Raw genomic sequence first — 18,469 nt, forward strand, 5'->3', positions numbered from 1 at the left:
TGGAGGTGACTGGTTATACAGTCACAAATCTTTCCTCCAAAAAACATAAATAAAGGAGTGAATATGTATTTGTTATCATGAATCTGTGTAGTTTCATAAGGGATAAGGCATAAATCTTCATGGCATCATTTGTGTTTTTCCACACAATTTGTAATGCAAAAGAATGTAGGGTGTTTCAACCAAACAACAAGAAACAAAAAAGATTTAAATACATCCTTAACATACTAACATTTTTACGGTGGGGCTGCTCATTTAAACTGGACTGGAAACAAAATAACACCGTAAAAATGTTGGCTTTTGACAAATCTGACACTGAATACGCCAAAGACCACAGTTGTTACCAAAAGAAATGCAGAGTTCCAATCTCTCACTCTCACCTTTCAGACAACCACAGGAACCAGCTGGTACAACTTGACGGTCCACCTTCTAAATAACCAGAATTTGCTACGTAAGTTCTGTACAACAGCAGGACACATCCCTGCACAACTTATATATAGTTTACCTATCACATCATGTTGCCGAATGGTAGAATAATGCTGTCGAGCTTAGAAGGTATGGCTCTGCCAGTCTTGGAGTGATTTGCAGATTCCAGTGCGCGCGATGTCTGAAGAGCCATCTCAGAATGGAGCCGCAGGCAGGTCATGGCCATCTAAAGGAGTCAAGCATGGGTGAGAAAACAGTCAAAACACGATAAGCAATAGTATTAACAGAGATTGCATATCCAACATAGATTGCTAGCAAAGTTTCCCTATACAGCACAAACTCATGAATTGCTGAAAGCAGTCACCCGGTGGAAGAACAAAATGGGATGATTGGCAATGTCATGTCTACAAAGTGTGAAGTTTCTAGTTTACTGGCAACAAAAAAGTGATATCCTGTAAGATTATACGGTGATATAGTAAACCTTTTTACCAAGAAAACAAACTTTTTTCCAGACTAAAATTAAAGGCCACAGCACTCGAATTCAATATAACTTCACAGTAACTTGCTTTTGCTGGTTGTAGCAAGTACTGTACCTGTGTACCATGATTATGGGCTAAAGGGGTACTATATGATATGCCAAGGAGCAGAACTGTATGAGACATATAGATCCAGGTGATATGTAACTTCCTGGTAAAGGTCGCAGTACTTTACTTACCGATGAGCATTCTGTATCAGGATCAGCTTCAGCAATTTGAAGAGCCCATGTGCGTATCCACTCTAATCCAGTAGAAATGTCCTGGTTGCCTTCAATAAGAGATGACGCCACATATGACGGATGCAAAGATATCAATATGCAAGACGCTGCAAACAATACGGACCTTCTGACATATGCTTCAGCATGTCGTGAAATATCTCTATAGAAAAAGAGTTTGTGTTAATATTTACAAAAACAACAAGGGCTGACATGCATGTTTCTAAGCATGTAGATAGTTCTTCTGTGGTGAATACCTAGATCTTATCATGTCAAGGAGAGCAGGAGCTAGAGCTGATGCTTCTGGGTGCATGGCCATAGACTTCATACAGACACCAAGCATATATATCAATTTACCGAGGACAACAAAGTCCCGATTAAGCAAGTCAACACCATGTGACCTTTTATCATATCCTTGCATCACAGGGAGCATAAAAGCAGCGGCATACAAAGGAAATCTATTTTTAGACCACTCAACCTGCAAGTCTTTCGCTTTTCCAAGACCCCATTTACGAGATTTTCCTGATTTCAATTGACCCGATTTAGATGGAACCTCTCTTTCATAACGGTGTGACCAACTTAGAAGTGTGCCTGGTTCAGATACCTCTCTCCAAGGGCCTGCCCCAGGAGGTCCTATATTACTCGGAACCAGCCAAGAAGGAGAAGTGTCAGTTATCAAGTTACCACGTCGCTGTTCTATCTTCACAGTTTTAGTTTCAGCAAGCTCCTGTGCCGCCTCAGTCATAGCATCAATAATCAAAATGCGCTGACCAATATCCACACTAGATGAATATAGCAATTTTGTCAGAACATCTAGAGATTCAAATGGGCAGGTTACCAACAAGGAAACCAATGCCTTCTGTCTCTTTTCTTCAGCAGAATCTTCCTCTCCTTCCATTGCCACGTCAGAACAGCGAACATGCACCAGTGCTCTAACAAGGTCACCAGAGTTGTAGCGTAATTCATCAGGTGATGCTCTCACAAGCTTTTCCGCATAATTAAGAGCATTTTCGACCTTGGGTACAGACAAGGGACAGCAAAGAGAAGATCAGGATTTTGTAATACTTACTTTGTAAATAATTGATTAGTAGTAATTGGGAACTTACACCATCTGGATCATCAGGTTTTCTTAGTGCTGCTGCAAGATCACTCAGGTGGCTAATTTTTTTTTGCAAATCTGTGTCATCGTCTGATAGATCATATGGCTCGAGGGATGAATCACTGTATGCATCCATGTTCATGTCTTCTTCATCACATTCTTCCTCCTCAAACTGCCCATTCGTAGCAGTATCAGACATTTGATCATGATCTATAGAATTGATCTCTACGATTTTCGCTCTGACGTCTGGAATATCACGTTTTATTGCTTTTGTCTTCTTCTCACCTGCTTTTTTCTTGTTCTCACGTGTTTTTGGTTTAGTTTTAGTTTCTACAGCATCTAAAGGAGCTTTAAACTCCTTTGGAGATAGAACCCCAAAGTCCCAATCAACATTTTCACAACAGTTGTCATCAAGGTACAGAGGATTTTTCGGATCAACAACTTTAGAGAATGTCAATGCAACAGCACTAGCCATCTTCCGTAATAAATCAATTGGGCTCTCTAACCTGCCTAGAGTGACAAAAACCAATTCAGCAAGAAGATGTTATCGTTACTCATATCAAATTCTGGTAAGCTAATGTACAAGGGTGAACTCACAGCTTACTCCTTGAAGAATAGAATTCAATACATCTTTAGTTGTTTCTAATTCTTTTTTTGTTAGCTTTTCCAAACATAATCCAATTGCTGCAGTGATATCTGCATTTATTAAGGAGAATGATGCCAAATAATACTTGTATAAAAAATGAAGCAACGTAATTTTCAGTGGCTCAAAGGATACAAGCTTGTTGCTCCACTGAATATGACTGAATAAACTCTTTCCTGGACCAAATACTAACCAAACTTTGCAATATACCAAAAAAGTTTGGTGTCCTTTGCATCAGAATTTCTGTGGTTGAATTTGGTGGACATTCAAAGACAGCATAGTGAAGAATCCATCTCAGGCAGCATAAAGGAAATGTTTTCCAGAGCAAAAATTTGTCAACAAACATCGCCCTAAAGTAAGATGAGATGAAGCTACATAATGAGGGAAACTGAAAACACACATAGAAGTACTTCACAAAATTTAGTAGATGCTAAAGTTTCCTACTCCATTTGTACAAAATTTCCTACTCCAGGGGTAGGATGTATAACGGGCCCTTCATAGTGATATGGATTTGGATGGTACTATTCACATAAAAAATCAAACATAAAGAAAAGATAATAGTGATATGGATTTGGATGGTATTATTCACATAAAAAATCAAACATAAAGAAAAGATAATTATGTATCAATGAAATAGGTGCTTATATGAGAGGCCAAAATACATATATATTGACCTGAAAATGTTGATGGCAAACTAAAAAACAATATTCACCACAAACTTCAGCTCAGAGAACACATACGAATAATTTATGCTACCAGTGATCAGAAAGATGAACAATTGTAGTGAGAATGTGCAAAGCAATAACCAAAAAAAGAAAAGAACAGTGCATTGTGCAACAGATGGCTCTCCTGGTTGACAAATTGCATATTTTGAACCAAATATTGGTCAAAGAAGGCTTTTGAAGTGTGCTTCCTTTCACAAAGCAATAAAGCATACTACATGCCACATACTTAGATGAACTAAAAAATAGTCGCTAAGGTATCAGAAGATTGACTTCCAGTGTTGCTCAGAATTCAAATCTACCGGTCCTATCTCACCTCATGACAGTTAAACGCTTGAAGCTCTGATTAAAGAGGGTCCACAGAATCCAATAAGCCTCTTCATCGCTTATATGTTGTGACGCAAGTTGACGCAACAGCTCTTCTGTCAACCTTTCAATAGAATGCTGATCTCTCATTGCTTCAACCATATTGAACCAAAATTGAGACTGGCAAACATGTTGGACCATCTCAGGAATTGTGGCCCTATGATCTGGTGGCACACATCTATGTATGTGATTGCGAACCTTAGGAATCAATTCAGCAACTAAAACACCTGAAACCAACAAGCTGTTATCAGACATACAAGCAAATGATCTGCTTCCTTGCTGTGTGATAGTGGTAGCAAACAAATACCACAACACAAAGCTTAAAGTGTAGAAACTTTATGCTAAAGAACCAAACATGTTCTATGTTCATAAAACAATCAATATCAAACTGCACTTTGAGAGATCAATCCTCACCAGTAGACCCACGACGACAAACACGAGATAGCACTTCGCCCACAAAGTGAAACATAGAACTCAAGACATAATGTTCATTAGCTTCTTTGTCAGCAGCCAACTCAATAGTTGTTGCTTCTGCACCAGCAAGAAGTTGGCTGACAACATGCTTGAAGAATGAGCTTGTTTGTGTTAAGAATTTACAATACAAGTACAAATCAGAAAAACATTATTTGAGTTTGCAAACGACAAACTGCAGAAGTAAATGGCAAAAATATTTTGACCCATTTTTTATTATGATCTTTGGGCGCAATCAACATAACATACCGCAAGGAAGGAACAAGATACTCATTAATTGTCTAGTAAAATACAGAATACTGCATAGTTTAAAAGGATACGGTGATGTAAGTGCAGCTGAAGCTCCCAATCTTGCTTTATCTGGAACAGATGCAAGTAGTTGTGCAACCCTTGATACGGATATTGTTTTATCTGGGCTGAGAATATCTTCACCATGCTTTTTAGAACAAATGAAGTCCACAACAATTTGGAAAACACCCTTATTATCAAGTAACCATAGAATCAGTAGCCTGAAATATGTAAAAAATATAGTTATCAGGTGAAAGCAAAAGGAACAAAAGTATACATAAACATCCATGGCATAAATGTGATAAAGAAACAACAACTAGCTAAAGATAAGATGAAAATGTGCCCCAATTGCTTTTGCGATAACTAGAATGAACAGTATACATACATAAACATGCACAGTGTAAATGTGTCAAAGGCGCGAACTAGTGAAGTCCACAAAGCTAAACTGCAAGGATCCTATTTATGAATATTACCTTTCAAGGTTCAAGCAAAAAGTCTGGTGGTCCTCCTTAGAAAATTCTTTTTCAGATAGCGCTGGAACAAGAGCTTGAATCACTTCAGTTGGAGGCCCTTTGACAAAAAATGAGTCGTAAATCTCTTGCCTTGCAGAGACATTAATCTTCGGCAACCACTTCAAGGCAACATCTGACAACCACAAGTGGCAGAATGGATTGGAGAGTGCTAATAATGTTTTAAGAGTAACAAAGAGAGTAAGAGACAATGTGCTTAAAAACTAATTAAAATCTTCTGAGCATCCTATATGTCCATGGAGGCATGAGAACTAAATTGCTGTAAAGACAACAAGGGCCACAAACAACTGGTGTTCAAACAAAAGTTGGATTCACCTCCCGTTCAACAGTGGCACAATTGAAATTCTATTCATTACTAAGCAGAAGCGATGACCTGTTTGGTTTCATACCTAAGGTGCCACAGTCTTCCTAAGTTTAATCGCTCCAATTGAGAACTAACCTTAGACAGAAAAGTTATGCAAGTTGTGGTGTCTTAGGCAGCAAGCCAAACATGCCCTATATGATTGAACAAGCAATTAAAGACGATTGGCAGATAGAGTGCTCCACAAGACGATTGAACAAGCAACTAACCTTAGACACATGAACTCTAGCACACCATAGACAAACTCTTCCAAAAAGAACATCCAGCAAGCAAGCCTTTCTTGCTTTCACGCAGAACACAGTGAATACAAATGAGTTTGGGCACAAAATTCAATTCTTTATTCTTCAATGATTTTTTCCTGTGAAGTAATTTAAAAAAATAACACTAGAAGATCGCTTCTAATTGATGGCACAAGTCAATTTTGTATTGAGTGCAAACAACTAGACATGCCATGAGATTGTAGCTAACAGTGGACATAAATGAATCATGGCAGTATGGGACTGCAGTTGGCAGAGGCAGATAGCCAGACTATTCATTGTTTGTGAATATTTAGGTGTAAAGACTGAGTAGTATACTTACTGCCAAGCAATATCTTAGACATAGTAGGAAATGCAGGACCATGATAAAAGGCATGCCTCCAAGATTCCCTCTCCTCATTGCTGAGGGTTACAGTTACAGCATCAAGAATCTGAGAAAATACTCAAATAGGAAGTGGTGAAACATCCAAAAACCATGGTTCTGAACTCAAATTTTCCATATCAGCATATCACATAGAAAGAGGTATGTGCCTGTGAAAATGTTCACTATTTTATCTCCCAATTTACACTCAGTGCATTGTCATGAATGTTTCATACTTTCATTTTCATCTTTTTTTCTCTCGAATACGCAGGAGAGCTGTATATCATTTATATTAAGAAGGAGAAACAAGGGGTTAAGAAACCCTACAACAACCACTGATTACAACGCGCCAAAACCGCGCCAAAAACACAAAGGACTAAAAGACTAGAGGTTCAGACTCCATTTCCCCCTAACAGACCACACAGGAGGGAAAGACCCTTTGCGCCTGCTAAACTCCAGAGCTTCAAATCATACTTTCATTTTCATCACTAGACAAAGGTTCAAAAACTTCCATACCTGGGAACTGCTAACTTCTCACCTAAGTGTAAGTGGTTTCAGCAACACACAGTGTCATGATGGAATCATTTATGCAATATGCCACAAATGATTACCAACCAAAAGATCTTGTGGCACATTAATCTAGTTCAGTACTTAGCTGGATGGCAGTTTTTTTCCAGAATATAAAGTGTACAACCTCAGTTGCGTATCTGGCTTCTTATGATATAATTATAAAACCTATGTGATTATGAAAGCGAAAACAGACTTTCTGGTTTCGATAGACCCCTCCCATCAATCAATCTTTCTAGGAGACCATATTTGTACGTGAATATCGCAATATTTCGTAGAAATGTCAGAATTCCGCTCAAATGAATTAACTAGTGCCTTCAAACTATCACAAAGTCTCACCTGGCTCCTGAATGGTTCCTCGACGGTACCTTCGAACGAGAAAGCGCACGCAAACGACACGAGTTAGAGACCACAGGTGTAGGGGTTAAATATTTAAACGTAGGTGTGGATCAGGGGCGGAGGGCTCGGGGCCTCACCGGCGACGGCCTCAGAGTCCACGGGGAAGAGGAGGGATGCGACAGCGTGAATCGCGCGGACCACCTCGCCGGCGCAAGCAGCGGAGGCAACTGCGTCGGCAGCCTCCGCTACCCTGCCCAGGGCCAGTGCTTCGAGGCGCTTCTCTCCATCGGTGGCGCCGCGAGAGGGCAATGAGCTGCTTCGCGTGCTCGCCATGGGGAGGGACAGTTCGAATAGACGAGTCTTTGAGGTGTCAGTTTGGAACTTTGGATGCAAGGTAGGGTAGCGGCTGAGGATTCTCTTGCTCCCAGATAGATCCTAACAGGTTGAACACAAGAGATTTACAATTTTATCATCTAAGAGCATCTCTAAGAAACTCTTCATTTTTTTCTCTCTATTTGATTATCTATTTATGTTTTCATAAAAATTACACTCTATATATAGAATCTCAGTCCAACAGACTATCTATCTAGTTTGGCTAGCCAAATTTAACTAGTGAGAGAGCCAATTTACAGAGTCAGAGAGCTTGCGAGTCAGATAACTAGTCTGTTGGAGATTTAATTTACTATTGAGTAGTTAAAATTTGGCTTGGCAAGTTATTTAGCTAGTCTCTTTAGATGCTCTAAGACATTTAGCTTTATACTTTTAATTATATTACACGATATTTTTCCAAAAAATACTTTACTTATATAGGACGTCTCCGATCATTCTTCCCAAACTTTTCTATACATTATAACTTAATTATTTAATGTTTTAATTATTTTTAAAAAAACTTTATATATATAATTTTGTCGGCGTTTCGACCCGGGGGTCTCTAGACCGACGAGTAAATTTGTCGCTGCGTGCCCCTGCCCAGATGGGTTGGTGCGAGATGAAACACAAGTGGAGGAATGAGCCTTGTATTATCCTGCACCAGGGTGCTTATAGTAGGGGTTATAAGCCTTGCGAGAGAGCGAGGGCGAGAGAGAGAGTAGGAGAGAGCAAGAGAGAGAGGGTCCGGCCCCTGCTCGTCTTCTCCCGTCCCTTTGTCGTGCGTCTACTCGTCTCTCCTGCCGTGCGTACGTATGCTCGTATGTTCGTATGCTCGTCTCTTTGTCCCCCTTTTTTCCCCTCTCTCCCCTCTGTGGGGCCCTGGACACCCCCTTTTATAGACGTAAGGAGATGCCCAGCTGTACAATGGGGTGTAGCTGGGAGCTAACGTGGCTGGCAGGGAAGTGCCCTGAGCCCTGTACAGATAACAACGTGGTCGTCGGGGGGACGTCTCGAGTCCTGTAGAGGTAGTATCGTAGCCGTCGGAGAAGTGCCTTGAGCCCTATAGCAGTACAGCTGTTGGTGCTGTATGGAACCTGCTGACGTCTCCCTGCTTCCGTAGGGGGCTTGAGAACCACCGACGTCATGGTTGCATGCGGGAAACCACCATCGCCTGTTACCAGGGTAAGTTGGATGGGACGCCGGTCTTGTTCCTTCGTAGTCTGAGCTAGCTAGGAGTAGGGTAATGATGCATCCCTTGTGGCGCGGTTGATCCGAGCCTGAGGTCGGGCGAGGCGGCGACTCCTCCGAGGCCGAGGCCGAGGCCAAGCCCTGGGGTCGGGCGAGGCGGAGATTTTCTCCCGAGGCCGAGGCCGAGGCCGAGCCCTGGAGTCGGGCGAGGCGGAGATTTCCTCCCGAGGCCGAGCCCTGGGGTCGGGCGAGGCGGAGCTTCCTGTTGCGCCCGAGGCTGAACTCGACCGTTGTCGGTCTCGCCCGGGTGGTTGGCACAGCAGCCGGAGCGGGGCGGGCGACGCTGTTTTCCTGTCAGATCGGTCAGTGAAAGGGCAAAGTGACTGCGGTCACTTCGACCTTGCCGACTGAGGTGCGCGTGTCAGGATAAGGTGGCAGGCGACCCCAGCATTAAATGTGCATGCAACACGGTCGGCTGGTAAGGCGATTTGGCCAAAGTCGCTTGCACGACAAGGCTTGCCTTTGGCTGAGCCGAGGGTGCGCTCACTATCTGAGGAGACCCTCGGGCGAGACGTGGATTCGTCCGGGACCACTGTTCCGCCCGAGGCCGGGCTCGGGCGAGGTGAGACCGCGTCCCTTGGTAGACGAAGCTTTTGACTTTGACCCGAGTCGTCAATCTTCACGGTTTGCTCTGGAGGTGTTTACCAGCCGTGATTAGGAGTGGTGGGGGTACCCCTAATTACGGTACCCGACAGTAGCCCCTGAGCCTCGAGGGGAGTGGTGATGCTCGCTTCGAGGCTCTGCCGCATTCTTGGTGAGGGGACCGGCCTTTCTCGGTTATACTTTGTTCCGCCGGGTGCGCGCGAGCGCACCCGCCGGGTGTAGCCCCCGAGGCCTCGGAGGAGTGGTTTGACTCCTCTGAGGTCTTAACGCTTTTCGTGATGCCTCGGCCGGTCCTGTTGTTCCCCCATGCGGCCTGGCCGTAGCCCGGGTGCTCGATCAGGTTCCGAGTTTTTGAGCTGGTTTGTTGACGCTGTCAATAGTTTGGCCGTAGCCGGGTGCGAGAGCAGCCTTCGAGCCTCTGCACGGAGCGAGAGAACAATCAAGGACTGTCCCGACTTTTATTATACGCCCCTTCGTCGCCTTTTCGCAAGGAGGAAGGGGGGAAAGCGCCATGTTACCCTCGGAGGGCATCGATCATGGTGTTTCCAGTGAGTTGCTAACGGGTGATCCGAGTGGACGCACGTGCTCCGTTCGTTAGGGGTCAACTAGTGGCCCAGAGGCGCGCTCCAAAAGTACCTGCAGGTGATTCGCTGGACCCGGACCCTTTTCGACAGGGTCCGAGGGCTCGATGCCTCGCTCCGGTGGGATTCCATTACGAGTCGTTCCCGATGGTCTCGGAAATGTCCTAGGGTACCTCGGGAGCATAGCCCGAGCCTCGACCATGTATCGGACGTACCCAGGGTCATCCCTCACTCTGCGTGTTCTGGGGCGGCTGTCGAACCCTATCGAGAGGTCAACCTTCGAACCCCTGATCAGTAATGGGCGCGGAGCCCGAGTGCTCTAGGGCGGCTATCGAACCCTTCCGAGGGGCCAGTCTTCGAACCTCTGATCAGTAATGGGCGTGGAGCCCGGGTGCTCTGGGGCGGCTGTCGAACCCTTCCGAGGGGCCAGCCTTCGAACCCCTGATCAGTAAGAGGGCTCGGGGGCCCGTTTCCTTCGCGGGGAAGGATTCCTTTCAAAATATCCTCTTTCTCGGTCCCTGTGTCAAGAGAAAGAGAGGAAACAGAAAAGGATATGAATTTGAAAATCATGGCGCACCTTTTTTGACGCGACCATTATGGCGTAGGTGAAACGTCGCTCGCTTTGCCTGCCAACGGTGTCGCTGGCTCTGCCAAGGAGTTAATGCGACGGGACGGGCGATTCGCGGGGCGTCTGTTGCGCGTGCGCGGGCCGTTCGAGGAACGGGGCACAGGCGCGTCGTTCTTACGCCGTGGGAGAGGGCTCCCCCGCTGCTTCAGGAAAAGACGTGAGCCTGGGGGTGATCTGACCGCTGCTTCCGCCCGTCTATTGCAGCAGTTATTGCCGGTCCACTTTTGGCCACATCAACTGTCGTGCCTACCCCCGTAGCTGACTGACCCGTGACCGCTGCTCCCAATTGGCACTGTTGGGTCACGCGCGGGGCCGCCTCGAGTCACGACACTGGTTCCGCAGTCGAGAAGACGCGGCATTGGCTCATGTGGCGGTGCAGTTTCCTCGCACGTAGTGACCGTCGCGCCGGTTGCATGGTAGGTGGGACCGGGCCTTCGTGCTGGTCCACCGGAAGTGACGAAGCTAAAAGGGTGCATAACCGTGGTGCGGTTGCATGCTCCCTGCGTGGCGACTCGCCCTTTCGTCCGCTGGTTCCGGCGAGGATGAGGGAACGCTTATAACCGCAAGGCGGTTTCATTCCTTTCGTGCGACGGTTTGCCTCCTTCGCGTTTTGGGTCAGCTCGCACAACGTGTGGGGCCTAACCCCGTGTCGTAGGGGGAGAACCCTGGAGCACGTCGGTGGAGACTTTGCCTGTGACGCTAAGGGGTGCAAGTGAGGAGATCTGCCTATAAAAGGGGATCGATCCCCCGGGCAGTGGCCATGCCTTCGTTCTCCCCTCATGTGTTGCGCCCTTCCACCTTTTGAGCCCCCAGATGGGGCGCACCGGCGTCGCCTTGCTCTTGCTGTTGTTGGAGGAGCGCGACCTCATGGAGATTGGTGCTCTTCAGCCATCGCTTGGCTTCAAGGATTTTCGTCATGCAGCTCGGCTGCATTCCCTCACCAATGGTCATCCGTAGGGATGATCACCAGCCTGGTGGTGGGGAGAAGCAAGCCGGGCTGCGACCTCCGCCCCGCCCTCAGCTTCAAGGATCTTCGTCATCTGGGTTGAGGCGGAGGAGCGCACCGAGTGAGGGGTCACCTCCGCGTGGGTCGGTGACCCTTTTCTTCCCCTAGCGTTCAGGGGAGAAGGGCATCCTCCAGCCCTGCGGAGGCGTCCTCCAGCCATGCGGGGGAAGACGAACTGCTGCTCCCTGGCCAGGGTGCAGCTTTCCGTCCTCCACCTGGGCGGCGGTCGTGCCGCGCGCGGGCCGGCCACATCCAGGTCCTCCTCGCACCGTCAGCTGCACCGGGGGGTTGCTCAGCACGTCGTACGCCGCGAGGGCGGTACTCGTGTTCTTGGACGGCCTCGGTGAGGACGGGAGTGAGGACCTGCCGGTGCGCTTTGGGGCAGCCGCTGTTCGCCGGCGCGGTGTCAGTGGGTTCGATCCCCACGGACGGCGCCCTCCGACTCTTCGGCCTTAACGGCTTGTCCTCGCCCCTCGTGTGGGGACGCGGGCGAGGGCCTTTTCACAGCAGCGTCTGTCCTGAGGTCATCACTGCTGCTGTTTAGCCGCCCGAGGTGGAGGTCGTTGTCTCTGCTGCTGCAGAGGTCGTCGGCGAGCCGCTTGGAGTTTGTTATCCCGCGGGCCCCCTGGTGTGGAGGTTGTTCATACCCGCGGGATTGGAACCGGAGTCCCGTTTGTATGGGGAATATACTGGGTTTTTGCCTGAGCAAAATGTAACTGTTTCAAGGACTTAGACATTTGTTGTAGGCCGGGAGAACCGCCGAGGGTCCTGCCGATGTCTAAGTCTATGTAGCATAGTTACCCCAAGCATATGTATTTGTTCTTTGTGGCTGTCGAGGCCTAAACATCTAGGTATTCGAGTATAAAGTTGTGTTTCTTCCTCATTTCGAGCACTAGGACTTGCCTATCGGTGGCCGAACCACTTAACCGAGTGTGAGTTGCCTTGCACGGAAGGTGATGAGTGAGGTATTCGTATCTCGGAGGCGTAGGAGTCCCTCGGCTCGGTCGGCCTTGCCGCTTAAGGCCTCTCTGGCTCGGTTTTAGAACCTTTGGCTGCTCTGCGATGAGCCAAAGTCGAAGGTAGCGGTGGCGTGGACAGAGGCGATGTCGGCTTGAACAGAGGCTTTCTCGATGCGGGGGCAGGTGGCTTCCCAGGCCAAGGAGGTGCAGCAGCGGTAGCTGGGGTTTGGCCAGATCACCCGCGAGCAGGACCAATCTTGGAGCCAAGCCGCCGAAACCGTGAGCCGGGCTGAGATCCTCGGGGGACGGATGGCTGGGGCTTCGGAGCAGCTGGCCGAGGCGCCTACTCGCTTCACCGTCTGAGGCTAGGCCAGATTCCGCCGAGGGTGGAAACGACACCGAGGGTGCCGCTCCTCCCCCTGTTGATGTTTGAGCCTGCATGAACAGTTCGTCTAAAGTATGTGTATGTTTTTTGCGGCCACCGAGGCCTAAACATATTTAGCATTCAGATTATAAAGCTGTGTTTTCTTTCCTCTTGTTTCGAGCATTTAGGACTTGTTCGTCGGCAGCAGAATCGCATTATCCGAGCGAGAGTTACTTTTCGCGGAAGGTGATGAGTGAGGTATTCGTATCCCGGAGGTGTAGGAGTCCCTCGGCTCGGTCGGCCTTGCCGCTTACGTGCTCTCTCACCCGTTCGTAGGACTCTGCTATCGATATAGTCGAAAAATGCACGAAAGTCGTTTTCTACCCGAGCGTTAGGACTTGTTCGGTAGCAGGATCGCTTATCCGAGCATGAGTTACTTTTTGCGGAAGATGATGAGTGAGGTATCCGTATCCCGGAGGCATAGGAGTCCCTCGGCTCGGTCGGCCTTACCGCTTACGTGCTCTATCACCCGTTCGCAGGACCCTGCTATCGATATAGTCGAAAGCACGAAAGTTGTTTTCTGTAGAAAACTTTTCTCGGTAGAAATCTTTTCCGAAGAAAATTTCGACGCAGAGGGGGGTCCCCCCTTCTAGCCCCCGAGGGAGGGTCGGGCTTGGCCGAGGCAAGGCTGACTCTTCCTTGACGGTTAGACTTTATTTAAGCGCGTAAAAACGAGGAACATGAACGACTTGAAACATTTCAAGGGTAGAAGCGACGTAGCTGTTCGATGTTCCAAGCGTTGTTGTAGACCTCGCCTTGATCGTTGGCCAACTTGTATGTTCCGGGCTTCAAGATCTTGGCGATGATGAACGGCCCCTCCCAGGGAGGAGTAAGCTTGTGACGCCCTCGGGCGTCTTGTCGTAGCCGAAGCACCAAGTCTCCCACTTGGAAACCTCGGGGCCGAACCCTTCGGGCGTGGTAGCGTCGCAGAGACTGCTGATACCGCGCCGAATGTAGTAAGGCAACATCCCGAGCTTCTTCGAGCTGGTCCAGCGAGTCCTCTCGGCTGATCTAGTTGCTTCGGTCGTCGTACGCCTTCGTCCTCGGGGAACCGTATTCTAAGTCCATGGGGAGGACGGCCTCGGCCCCATAGACTAGAAAGAACGGCGTGAAGCCCGTGGCCCGGCTCGGCGTCGTCCTCAGACTCCAGACCACCGAGGGTAGCTCCTTCATCCATCGCTTACCAAACTTGTTGAGGTCGTTGTAGATCCTGGGTTTAAGTCCCTACAAAATCATACCGTTGGCACGCTCCACCTGCCCATTCGTCATGGGGTGAGCTACGGCGGCCCAATCCACACGGATGTGGTGGTCCTCGCAGAAGTCCAGGAACTTTTTCCCGGTGAACTGCGTGCCATTATCGGTGATGATGGCATTTGGGACTCCAAAGTGATGGATGATATTGGTGAAGAACGCCACCGCCTGCTCGGACCTGATACTAGTTAAGGGTCGGACCTCGATCCACTTGGAGAATTTGTCGATGGCGACCAACAGGTGCGTGAAGCCCCCGGGTGCCTTCTGCAAGGGGCCAACAAGGTCCAGACCCCACACAGGAAACGACCAAGTGATAGGTATCGTCTGCAGGGCCTGAGCGGGCAAGTGTGTCTGCTTTGCGTAGAATTGACACCCCTGGCAGGAGCGTACAATCCTAGTGGCGTCGGCCACCGCGGTTGGCCAGTAGAAGCCTTGTCGGAAGGCATTTCCCACGAGGGCTCGAGGTGCTGCATGGTGGCCACAAGCCCCCGAGTGTATTCTTGTAACAGCTCTTGTCCTTGGGCGATGGAGATGCATTGCTGGAGGATGCCCGAGGAACTGCGGTGATAGAGCTCCTTTTCATCACCCAGCAAAACGAACGACTTGGCACGCCGAGCCAGTCGCCGAGCTTCGGCCTTGTCGAGGGGCAGCTCTCCTCGGAGGAGATATTCCAGGTACAGGGTCTGCCAGTTTAGGACCGGTGTGACCCCATTCTGCTCTCCCTCGACGCGCAGGGCCTCATCCTCGGTGGCCGAGGGCACCTGGGGCTCGGCCGAGGCTTCCTCGGGCGTGTCGTTGATCTTGACGGAGGGTTGATGTATATCCCTGGAGAAGGCATCCGGGGGAACCGGTGTCCGACCCGAGGCTATTTTAGCCAGCTCATCTGCAGTCTCATTGAATCGTCGGGCGACGTGGTTGAGTTCCAGCCCGTAGAACTTGTCCTCCAGGCGTCGAACTTCGTCGCAGTAGGCCTCCATCTTCCGATCGTAGCAGTGGGAGTTCTTCATGACTTGGTCAATGACAACCTACAAGTCGCCATGAGCGTCGAGGCGACGAACCCCTAGCTCGACGGCGATGCGCAGCCCATTAACCAATGCTTCGTACTCGGCCACATTGTTTGATGCCGGAAAATGAAGGCGGATCACGTAGCGAAGATGTTTTCCGAGGGGTGAGATGAAGAGCAAGCCCGCGCCTGCTCTGGTTTTCATCAGCAACCCATCGAAGTACATGGTCCAAAGCTCGGGTTGGATTGGAGTCGTTGGTAACTGGGTGTCAGTCCACTCAGCCAGGAAGTCGGCCAAAACTTGGGATTTTATGGCCTTCCGAGGGGCGAATGAAAGTGTTTCGCCTATGAGTTCCACCGCCCATTTTGCTATCCTACCCGAGGCCTCTCGGGACTGGATGATCTTTCCTAGAGGGAAGGATGACACCACAGTCACCGGGTGAGACTCGAAGTAGTGTCGCAACTTCCGTCGTGTCAGAATCACTGCATAGAGCAGCTTCTGGATCTGCGGGTAGCGGATTTTGGTCTCGGATAGCACTTCGCTGATGAAGTAGACTGGCCTCTAGACGAGCAGTGTATGCCCTTCTTACCGTCTCTCGACTACGACCGCGACGCTGACCACCTGAGTGGTTGCGGCTACGTAGATCAAGAGGGCTTCTCCCGCAGCGGGGGGGGGGGGCACCAAGATGGGTGCATTTGTAAGGAGTGCCTTTAAGTTCCCGAGGGCTTCCTCGGCCTCGGTGGTCCAAGTGAAGCGCTCGGTCTTCCTTAAGAGGCGGTACAGGGGCAATCCTTTTTTGCCAAGGCGTGAGATGAAACGGCTCAGAGCCGCAAGGCATCCCATGATCCTCTGTACTCCTTTCAAATCTTTTATCGGTCCCATATTGGTGATGGCCGCGATTTTCTCCGGGTTGGCCTCTATGCCCCGCTCGGAGATGATGAGCCCTAGGAGCATGCCTCAGGGGACTCCGAAGACACACTTCTCGGGGTTGAGTTTCACGCCTTTAGCTCTCAGACACTTGAATGTCGTTTCAAGGTCAAAGAGGAGGTCGGAGGCTTTCTTCGTCTTGATAATGATGTCATCGACGTAAGCCTCGACCGTTCTGTCGATGTGTTCTCCGAACACATGGTTCATGCACCTCTGGTAGGTGGCGCCTGCATTCCTCAAACCAAATGGCATTGTAGTGTAACAATACATGCCAAAAGGTGTGATAAAAGAAGTCGCGAGCTGGTCGGACTCTTTCATCTTGATTTGGTGATAGCCTGAGTAGGCGTCGAGAATGACAGGGTTTCGCACCCATCAGTGGAGTCCACAATTTGATCGATGTGAGGCAGAGGGTAGGGAACCTTCGGACATGCTTTGTTTAGACCAGTATAGTCTACGCACATCCTCCATTTCCCATCCTTTTTCCTTACAAGAATAGGGTTAGCTAACCATTCGGGATGGAATACCTCTTTGATGAACCCTGCCGCGAGTAGCTTGTCGATCTCCTCGCCTATGGCCCTACGCTTTCCTTTGTCAAAACGGTGCAGGGTCTGCTTCACGGGTCGGGCTCCAGCTCTGATGTCAAGTGAGTGCTCGGCGACATCCCTTGGTATGCCTGGCATGTCCGAGGGACTCCACGCAAAAACTTCAGCGTTTGTGTGGAGAAAGTCGACGAGCACTGCTTCCTATTTGGGGTCGAGCTCGGAGCTGATCCGGACTTTCTTGCTGGCGTCGTTGCCGGGGTTGAGAGAGACGGACTTAACCACCTCGACTGGTTTGAAGTTGCCGGTGTGTCGCTTCGTGTCGGGCGCCTCCTTGGAGAGGCGTTCCAGGTCGGCGATGAGGGCCTCGGACTCGGTGAGGGCCTCAGCGTACTACACGCATTCCACGTCGCATTCGTACGCGTGGCGGTACGTGGATTCGACGGTGATGATCCCGTTTGGGCCTGGCATCTTGAGCTTGAGGTAGGTGTAGTTTGGGATGGCCATGAACTTGGCGTAGCACGGCCTTCCCAACACCGCGTGGTAGGTCCCTCGGAACCCGACCACCTCGAAGGTGAGGGTTTCCTTTCGGAAGTTGGAGGGAGTCCCGAAGCAGACGGGCAAGTCAATCCGTCCGAGGGGTAGGATACGCTTTCCAGGTGCGATCCCGTGGAAGGGTGCCGCACCGGCCCGGACCTCGGACCGATCAACCCCCAAGAGTTCCAGGGTCTCGGCGTAGATGATGTTGAGGTTGCTGCCTCCGTCCATGAGGACCTTGGAGAGCCTAACGTTGCCGATGATTGGATCGACAATGAGCGGGTACCTCCCTAGGCTTGGCACGAAGTCGGGGTGGTCACCTCGGTCGAAGGTGATAGGCTTGTCGGACCAGTCTAGGTAGGATGGCGCTACCACCTTTGCCGAGCAGACCTCCTGGCGCTCCTGCTTGCGGTTTCGAGTCGAGGCGTTCGCCACCTGCCCGCCATAAATCATGAAGCAGTTGTGGGTCTCGGGGAACTCCTCTTCCTTGCCGCCCTCCTTCTTGTTGTTGCCTTGGCCCTTGCCATCTTCCGTCGGGGGCCTGGCCTTATGGAAGTAGCGCCGGAGCATGACACATTCTTCAAGGGTGTGCTTGACAGGATCGTGGTGATAGGGGCACGGCTCCTTGAGCATTTTGTCGAACGCGCCGACCCCTCCAGGGGGCTTCCGAGGGTTCCTGTGCTCGACAGCAGCGACAAGATTCTCGTCAGCGGCGTTGCGCTTCGCTTGCGCCTTCTTCTTGGCCTTCTTCTTCGCGCCATGCTGGGCGGACGCCTCGGGGGCGTCTTCCTTCGGCTCCCCCTGAGGCTGCTTGTCTTTCCGGAAGATGGCCTCGACCGCCTTCTGACCCGAGGCGAACTTGGTGGCGACGTCCATCAATTCACTCGCCTTGGTGGGAGTCTTGCACCCCAGTTTGCTCACCAGGTCTCGGCAAGTGGTGCCGGCGAGGAAAGCTTCGATGACGTCCGAGTCGGTGATGTTAGGCAACTCGGTGAGCTGCTTCAAAAACCGCCAGATGTACTCTCGGAGGGATTCCCCAGGCTGCTGGCGGCAGCTTCGGAGATCCCATGAGTTCCCAGGGCGCATGTACGTGCCCTGGAAATTTCCCACGAAAGCCTTGACCAGGCCGTCCCAGTCGGAGATCTGCGCAGGAGGCAGATGCTCCAGCCAGGCCCGGGCGGCGTCAGAGAGGAAAAGGGGTAGATTACGGATGAT

At 49.9% G+C, this 18,469-nt stretch overlaps 1 protein-coding gene across 2 annotated transcripts; it reads right to left on the reverse strand.

Moving 5' to 3' along the window:
- Nucleotides 1-189: 189 nt before the first annotated feature.
- LOC100192364 (telomere length regulation protein TEL2 homolog) lies at nt 190-7,650 on the reverse strand. Of its 2 annotated transcripts, XM_008647673.3 has the most exons (14): nt 7,316-7,650; nt 7,179-7,207; nt 6,234-6,342; nt 5,237-5,408; nt 4,796-4,984; nt 4,419-4,579; nt 3,955-4,231; nt 3,052-3,266; nt 2,871-2,969; nt 2,281-2,783; nt 1,432-2,189; nt 1,302-1,337; nt 1,139-1,227; nt 190-649 (listed from the first exon to the last, which is right to left on the reverse strand). In XM_008647673.3, the coding sequence occupies exons 1-13, from the start codon at nt 7,509-7,511 to the stop codon at nt 1,167-1,169; spliced, it is 2,805 nt and encodes a 934-aa protein (XP_008645895.1). In that variant the 5' UTR covers nt 7,512-7,650; the 3' UTR covers nt 190-649; nt 1,139-1,166. The 2 variants fall into 2 exon arrangements, with proteins under 2 accessions (XP_008645895.1, NP_001296784.1); NM_001309855.1 differs by having other exon boundaries at nt 195-649; nt 1,139-1,337; nt 7,316-7,608.
- Between the last annotated feature and the right edge of the window lie 10,819 nt (nt 7,651-18,469).

This window comes from Zea mays, chromosome 5, assembly GCF_902167145.1.
Source record: "Zea mays cultivar B73 chromosome 5, Zm-B73-REFERENCE-NAM-5.0, whole genome shotgun sequence".
Lineage (NCBI taxonomy): Eukaryota > Viridiplantae > Streptophyta > Magnoliopsida > Poales > Poaceae > Zea > Zea mays.